The 8,446-nt window shown below is 63.1% G+C and overlaps 1 protein-coding gene across 1 annotated transcript in view; it reads right to left on the bottom strand.

Annotated features, from left to right (window-relative positions):
• OLFM1 (olfactomedin 1) overlaps positions 1–8,430 on the bottom strand; it is a 31,929-nt gene extending 23,499 nt beyond the window's left edge. Inside the window, exon 1 of the mRNA XM_029920452.1 lies at positions 8,187–8,430. Coding sequence (XP_029776312.1) covers positions 8,187–8,252 — 66 coding nt within the window. The 5' untranslated portion in view covers positions 8,253–8,430. The remainder of the gene's footprint in view (positions 1–8,186) is intronic.
• Positions 8,431–8,446: the final 16 nt, after the last annotated feature.

Genomic DNA, 8,446 nt, shown 5'->3' with positions numbered 1-8,446 from the left:
CCTGCCCTACACCCCTGCTGCCCTGCCCTGCCCCTCTATGCCCTCACCTGCACCTCTGCCACCCTGCCCTACACCCCTATGCCCTGCCCTGCATCCCCGCCGCCCTGCCCTGCACCCCTGCTGCCCTGCTTTGCCCCTCTGTGCCCTGTCCTGCACCCCTGCCGCCCTGCCCTGCACCCCTGCCGCCCTGCCCTGCATCCCCGCCGCCCTGCCCTGCACCCCTCCTGCCCTGCCCTGCACCCCTGCTCTGACGAGCTGGAGGTTGGAGGTAAGTCACTTCTGACTCTTCTAATCCAGACCAAAGCCCTCTCCAGGGACTGGAGTCCATGAGTCAGTAGGAGAGAGTCCTGCTTTTAATGCACTAGAAAGGGTCATCCGAGAAGGCTTGAGCAAGTGTAATTTGATTTAGAGGCTACACAGTATTTCCAAAAGCAAACCATGAATCGTTGAAGAATGAGGCATTTGGATTAAAGGATCCTCGGCGTCGGCCAGCCCCAAATGTTCCGAGGAGGAATTTAAATCCTGATTTCCACACGGCTTCCCTAAAGCAAGGGCTCACTCACGTTCACGACTCTGAGCAGCCGTGGTGAGAAGACGTGGGCAGGTGCTGGGCCCCAGAGGCCCTCACATGAGCTGCACGGGGTCCCTTAATCCTCGCGGATGCCCACGGGCCATGCTCTAGCTGCATCAGGCTCAGCGACACGGCAGGACCGTCCTGCTGTCCCCAGGACCAAGCTCAAAAACATGGCGCACCTCCGCCTCTCAGATGTCCTGGTGTCTGTCTGCTCTGGCTGCTGTAACAAAATACCACCGACAAAATAAAGACAGGCATTTGCCGCTCGTGGCTGTGGGGCTGGAAGTCTGAGAGCAAGACCCCGGTGAGGTCGGCTCGTGGCCGGAGAGGAGGCACCTCGGAGCATCTCCATCCCACCGGTCCATGGAGCAGGGACGTGCTCAGGTCTGGGCCAGTCATCCCGGCCAGTCCTCCCGGCTCCTTGGCAAAGGGACGTCCCCAAAGAGTAAAAAGGATGCACATTTTTTGGGGCACCTGAGTCCTGAGTGGCTCAGTGAGTTGAGCGGTAGACTCTTGGTTTTGGCTCAGGTCATGATCTCACGGTTCGTGGGATTGAGCCCCCGTCAGACTCTGGCTCCCCCCCTTTCCCTCTGCCCCTCCCCAGCTTGTGCTTGCTCGTTCTTAAAATAAATAAATAAATAAATTTTTCAAAAGCATGCATATTTTCCTGAAGCTCTCTGCACATAGCCGGGGTCGGGGGAGAGAAGGCAGATGAAAATGGGAGCAGGTTGGGGAGGTCCCAGGGGGCGACTGTGCGCCTGCGCCCTGCGTGTGCCCTTGCCATCACCGTCTCGCTGGGGAAGAACAGTGCCACAGCAGGGAAAGGTCAGGTCTGGAGCTGGGCATCTTGGGAGCAGGTTTGTGAGCCCGGCTGCAGAGCAGAGCCGGCCGGCCTGGTGCTGAGCCCCCTCCCGGGCCCGTTCCTTCCACCGCGAACGCACAGGCTTGAGGTTCTGGGGAGCTGGGCCTCCACAGCCCCCGGGGGCCAGTGTTCTGGGACCGCAGGGGTCACGAGGGCTGCTTCTCCTCGGAGCCACGATGCCCCTTTCTGGCCCTCGTGGATTTTGGGGGCCTCACAAACATGGCTGGTTCCTATTGTCCATTAAGAGAACTGGTCAAAACTGACTGAGGACAGTCTGGTTTCTACTGCATTTAAATCAATGATCCTGACGCGGATTCACAGATTCCGGCATGGCTCAGAACGTGGCATAGTTACAAAGACATCTCAGAGCCGAAGCTGGGGGCCAGCTGCGCGTGCGGGAGGCACCCAGGCAAGCCCCCTCTGCTGGAGCAGGACCTGGGTGCTGCCTGAGGCTCCGCCCACCCAGAGCTCGCGCCCTGCCCTCAGCCCCACCCTCAGCTCCAACAGGTTAGGACCCTCTGCCCCATGAGGGGGACTCGACCTCAGAAACCTTCCTACCAAAGGGAGGAGGCCATGCCCTGACCCCCTCTCCCTGCTCCCGCTCCCTTCTGGCTGCCCCTGCACCAGCAGGACAGGACCTGCAGGCTGGACGCTGGGGAACTGGAATTTTCCAGCACTTTGCGGGGCCGCGGGCGCAGGGGCTCAGGGACTCAGTCCGAGAGCAGAGGATTGTTTCTGAAAGTCTGACTCCGTTTCTTCCCCGGGTCCTGCTCGGCTGTCAGACTTAGCACCCACACCCTGGGGTGCTGAGTCCAATATTTATAATATTTATAAGCACACCTCAGTTTATCCTTTGACCCTCAGACACCCAGCACATCACTCAGAGCCCGAGGGAGTAACTTTCCTTCCGGAGCCGCCCGTGAGAGCCATTCTGCACACGGGAGCCACCTCTGCTGTGACGTCCAAGCTCCGGGGGGCATCGGTTGCTCCCTCAGCCTGCAGGACCGAGTGAGCTGCGCTAGGTGAGCGCTAGCCCCGCATCTGAATGCGGCGGAGCCCCGGGTCTGTACCCCACCCACTCTCTTCCGGACCCGCCAGACTGTAGATGTCCTTAACCGCACATGAGGAGCACACCGGCCGAATCCCTGCGCCAGGATCAGAGCACATGGATTGGAAAGCTCACGTCTTTCAACACCAACCAAGAGCAAAGAAGGCAGTTTCACCTCAAGTCACCCGGCAGGTGTCCCCAGGTGGAGCCTGGCACAGAGGGAGGGAGGCCGCCTTCGCGGGCAGCCTCGGAGCGAGCGGGGCCCGGTCCTCTTCCCAGTGCTGTTTGAATTGTGCCCAGAGGCACACGTGGTGTGACCAGAATCACAGGGGTGGCAGAGACTCGGAAGCGATGTTAGCTAAATGTGTGTGTGTGTGTGTGTGTGTGTCCCTGCCTGCTTCCTGGACTCAGTCTTCAAGCAGACACAGGGCTCCCTCCCTGACCCTCATTTTATCCCCAAGAGTTTGCTCTCCAACGCCCAGTGGATGGACATGGGGACTTGCCTGAAGCCACCGCCCTTCGTGGTGGGAAGGATGGTCACAGGGATGGTCACAGGGCTGCACCTAACGCTCCCCCCACCCCCGTGCCCTGCTGCCCCCCTTCTAAAAGCCGAGCTGGCAGGTCAGAGCGGGCGGCTGGCAGGGCCCACAGCCAGAGATGCGGCGGACGGGCTGCCCGGCGCCGCTCTGCGAAGCCCAGAGGGCCGGCGCCTCCCTCCTGGCTTGCTGCTCAGCGGCCCTGAGAGTCCCCTCCACTCTTGATGGTTTCGCCCATCTTAACAGAAACAGGAGCTTGGGTGTCTCGGGCGTCAGACAGACCTGGGAGCACACTGAGGGGCTGTCGCTCGCCCGCTGGATCGCCAGACAGGCCGCATCTCTCCTCCAGCTCGGCTTCCTGACTGGGGGGGGGCGGGGGGCGTTCAGCACGGGGAGGCTGGCCCTGCCACCCCCCTGCTCCAGGAGACGCCCCTGGTGGGCAGGGCGGCGCGGGAGTCCCCAGCTGGTGTTAGCCCCTGCGCGTTAGGCTCCGGCACGTTCCTTGCGTGTGTGCGTGCGTGTGAGCGTGAGCGTGTGAGTGTGTGTGTGTGTGACCCCCTGGAAGGGGAAGGGATGGGCATTTTCACGTCCATCTGCTGCCCCCTCCCTCAGCCCCAGTGGGAGCCGCGCTGACCAACGGAAGCAACTCGCTGTGGCAATGGCCCTCAGGCTGCTGGGTTCGGGGCGCGCAGCGCGTCCCCACTGCCTTTTCCACGGCCCCCGGCTCCGTCCCTGTCAGCCTGGCTCACGACGGCCATGTATCTAATTCCGTTTAGCTCGTAATTAGTTTTGTATTACTTTACACGGTGATGTTAATACTGATTACAGGGCCTGATAACTTTAGTAATAAATACAACCCAAGGCAGAAAATTACCTTTCTTTTTATTGGGGAAAGCTGAAGTCAGCGCGGAGAGGCGCAGACGGCTTTCAGAGAAGAGGCTGCTGCCAGGGAGGGGGAGTGTACAGCTTAATGCCCCCCGCAGGTGCACAGCGCCTCCTGCCGGAGGGCGGGGAACCCGGAGGGCTCCCCTCTGGTGGGCCGGCCCCAAGGCAGTCGCCTGCCTACCAACCCACCGACCGCTGTGCGAAAGGGCATAAACGCCATGCGTCGTGATCTGACTGGTTTGGACAAGACCCCGGTGCTCCGGAACCCCCACCCCCACCTCTACTCGAACGCCAGTGTCCAGGGCACTTGTGGAGGAGACCAGGGGCCGGGGCAGGTGGCCAGGTCAGCGGGGTCACCGGCCCAAGGTTAGTGTCGAGCAGGTCACAGAACTGGGCTGTTTCATTCTTGTTACGTGGGCTCAGGGCAGCGGGTTGGGTCCTCTGTTTCGGGGCGGGCGGAGCCTCGGGAGGAGAGGACAGATTGGAAGCGAGGGGTCCCAGTGGGATTCTGGGGGGCTGACCCGCCACCAGCTGCTCTGTGACACCCGCCCTGCCCGTCCACTGCACCCCCACCCCTCCCCAAGGAGCGTGGGGTCTGCTCACATCTGGGCTCCGGTCCCGGCCCCCCGGCCGCCCCAGCCATGGCGACAGTGGGCCACAAAGGCCCTCTGCTCATTGTTCTCAGCTGGACGGCGTCGCAGTGAGCTCACGTCCTTAAGAAAGGCCAGGTCGGGGTTCGCGGTAACGACGGGCACTCCGCTTCTGTCACAATGAATCCCATTCATCCACGCGCCCTGCCTCCTGGGTGGCCGGGTGGCCGCTCTGCCCCTGTCGCCACCCCGCTCACCGTCCAGCTCACTGCAGGCAACCTCAGGACCGCCCACATCCCCTTCCCCAACGCTCAGCCCCGCTCAGCCCCACTCCGCCCCGGACCCCGGGGCCTCATGGTCTCCTGCCCTGTACACAAACAGGCACCGCACAGCCTCGGGTCTTCCCACAAAGGCTGTCGGCCCAGACGCCGGACCACAGGGCTCAGATGCGCCTGCACCCTGAACCCGGGTCTGACTGCGCCAACCCGGCCAGCTGGCGTCCAAGGACAGCACGCGATATGGGGGGCGAGTGAGCGGCTGAGCAGGACGGGCTCTGTGTGAGGCCACATCTTCAGAATCAGCCAGTTAGTAAAAGGTGGAAGTGCAGCCTAAGACGTTAAGAACCTCCCTCAAGGTCACCTCGGTGGCACCTGGTGGGACTGGAGCATGAGTAAGGGCAGCTGGGGTCAAGGTCATTGCTACAGAGCCACCACCCATTTCACACCTTCATATGCAGGCAGCGTGCCTCTTCAGTGGACCGGGTGGGCCTGGAGCTCAGGTAGCCCTGCACCGCCCCCCAGACGGATGGGTCAGCTCCCTGCACCTCCCCCCCAGACGGAGGGGTCAGTACCCTGCACCCCACCTAGACAGAGGGGTCAGTACCCTGCACCCCACCCCACCTAGACGGAGGGGTCAGTACCCTGCACCCCACCCCACCTAGACGGAGGGGTCAGTACCCTGCACACCACCCCACCTAGATGGAGGGGTCAGCTCCCTGCACCCCCCCAGACGGAGGAGTCAGTACCCTGCACCCCCCCTAGACGGAGGGGTCAGTACCCTGCACCCCCCCTAGATGGAGGGGTCAGTACCCTGCACCGCACCCCACCTAGACGGAGGGGTCAGTACCCTGCACCGCACCCCATCAAGACGGAGGGGTCAGCTCCCCACACCCCACTAGGAAGCTCCCAAAATCCTTCTCAAGAAGCATGAAGCACCAGCCTTTCTTTGGAAATCACAGAATAAGACCAAGTAAAACGTCTTTCCGTCTGAGGACAAAGTCCATCTGGGCCCAGCAGCCTGGCACGTAGTAGGCCCTCTGTCACTGATTGGCATTAGAGTGAGCGGCTCATCACCGGCAAGCTGGCTTGGAACAGATGGCCTGGCCATGCGGCCCCCTCCCCCGCCCGTCCGCGTGCGCCCTTTACGCTGCAGGTATGAGCCCCACGGTCCTGACTTGCCCCCGCTGCAGCGCATGCTGACCCGCAAACCAGTGGCCTTGGACTTGTGTGCGTATCCCTGGAAAGACCTCGAAGGAGTGTGTGTGGCCATGGGAGCAACTGACAGAAAGTGGGAGAGAAACAGGGTGGGTGGGGGGAGACAGACACCTCGAGGCTCAGCCCTCCGCCTGCTTCTCTTAGTCACTGACCAGCGCACTTGGCATCGCTTGCGACAGCGGGCAGCGTGGCTTCCTAGGGTTGGATCACTTTGGGATCAAGAGAGCAAGCCTTTGGAGCAGCCCGGCCCTGACCCACACCTGCCCCCTTCGGGTTACTGCTGCAGGTGACAGGCACTGGGCCCCGCCCCGATGCGGGCCGCCTGGGCAGCGCCTGGCATCTCTGCAGCTGGTGGTCACTCTCTGACCCTTCATCGACTGGGAACAATGGGGAGTGATTTCACCTGGTTGAGCCTTTGTTCTAAAATCCCACCACTATGCCAGACAGTCGGCCTCCCACGGAGGACTCTGGAAGCCTAACCTCAGAGGCAGGCACAGGGAGGGTGGGGCCTGGGGAGCTGACGCAGGAGGGGACTCGGATATCGGGGTAGGGGCATATGCACAGGGGCTGACATGTCGCTCCGGGGCCGGGAGCCGTCAGCACGGCCGGGCGGACACCTTCTCCACCGAGACAAAGCTTCCAGTTGAAGTTGGACCAAAAGTTTCTCCCAAGACCAGGGGGATCTTTAAACAGATGTGAGGAGGACACCCCCCCGAGGAAAAGCCTCTGCGCTCGGGGAATGGGGCCTCGGTGTGCCTGGAAGCAGGAAGGCCATTGGGGCTTGGAGGGCGCCCGGGGCGGCCACCGCCAGGGCCACGGAGAGCCGGCGGTCTGTTTCCCAGAATGTCTGCATAAGCTAATCACCACCTGCCTGGCTCCTTGCTGCCCACGTGTGCTCATGTCTGTGGAGTGTGCACGTGTGAGTGTGCGTGCGCACGTGCGTGCGTGTGTGCAACCGTACCCCCCAAGCCCGGCCTCGGCCAGGCTCCCCCCACCACCCAGGAAACCGCACTCTCGGAGAGCCCGCAGCACCTGTCCAGGGGACCCGCTCGTCTGAGGGCATCGGGCAGGGGTCTCTGAGGGCAGCTGGGACGAGACCCTCTGGACGCTGGGGCTGGGGCTGCGTCTCCGGGCAGAGCCAGCGAGCCGGCAAGGGCTTCCAGGCAGAACAAGGGAAGCCTGTTCCAGAGACTTCTCTCCTACGATCCACCTCTTGCCCTCTCTTCTTTTGTTTCCTCTTTTATCCTGAGATGGAGGGATACGGAGGGAGGGGAGGAGGGTCAGGGGCAGCTGGGGGCTTTTGGCCAGGGTGCTGGCAGCCCTGTTCACCTCCCGGACCCACGGCTCCAAAGGGCCAATGTCTTGCAGCTCCAAGCATGGCACAGTGGCACCATCGAAAGGGCATTTTAATGTCACTCCCGAGCAGCCTGGCTCCTAAGCAGCCTCTTCCTAGCACCCCGGTGCCAAAGAAATACCCCCATTCCAGTGCTCCCAGACAGCCCTTCTCTTCCTCCCAGACCTGCCAGCCCCGAAGTGGATTTTTAAAATGGAGAATACCAGCCAGAGACAAGCTTTCTATTGATACACTGCTTGGGGTATGGCAGGCAAGCCCGGGTCAAATGCCCAGCGGTCCCCACACGGGAACACCGCCGCGGCTTGCCACTCACACTTCATGGGCGCATGTGGCCACAACCCCCCAAGCCTGCACACTGAATCCACAATGCACCCAGCCCCGCTCTCCACTCTGGCCTCCGAGGCACAATTGCCACCGCCTGCTTGGGAAGGGGAAGCCCCAAGGGCAGCGTTATCCCCAAAGGGAGAGATGCAGGCTGCTCTGGGACTCAGAGCTCCGCTGGAAATGCCAGGAGCTCCGATCCCCTGCTCTGTGCCTCCCCCCGCCAGAGGACAACACGGTGCCCTCTCAACTTCTCCGGGCGGTGGGAGGCAGGGGTCCTAGGAGACAGGGGCACCCGGGGCACCCGCCCTCCCCCTTCTCGCGGTGCTGGGCCAGGGCCGGGGGCTCCTGGGGTGGGGCGCACGGTGGCAGCGTCTCCCGGCGGCCTGCGCCTCTCCCTCCCAGCCGGTGCGCGGCACTCCGGCCCCCTCCCCACCCGCGCGGACCTTCCAGCCGCTCCCTGACTTCCCAGGCCCCGCGCGCCCGGGCTCGCATGGAGGAAGATGGCGTTGGACGCACGTACTTGAGTGAGTTCGGTGCCCATCAGGACGAGGAAGAGGAGGCTGAGGAGCTTCCGGGCCGGGTGCATGTCTCGCCGCCGCCGCCGCCGTCCTGGCGTGCAGGAGCCCTGGTGCTGGCGCCGGCTGCGTGGACGCGGACGCGCTCCCGGCTCTGCTGGACCCGCGCCTCAGCACCCGGAGCCTCCGCTCTGCATGGCGAGCGCGTCCTGCGCGCTGTCCCCGCGGTCCCCGGGCGGGGCGCGGCCCTCCGCGGCCCCTCCTC

The sequence above is a fragment of the Suricata suricatta genome, chromosome 13, assembly GCF_006229205.1.
Source record: "Suricata suricatta isolate VVHF042 chromosome 13, meerkat_22Aug2017_6uvM2_HiC, whole genome shotgun sequence".
Lineage (NCBI taxonomy): Eukaryota > Metazoa > Chordata > Mammalia > Carnivora > Herpestidae > Suricata > Suricata suricatta.
This window is presented reverse-complemented; position numbering and strand designations above follow the sequence as displayed.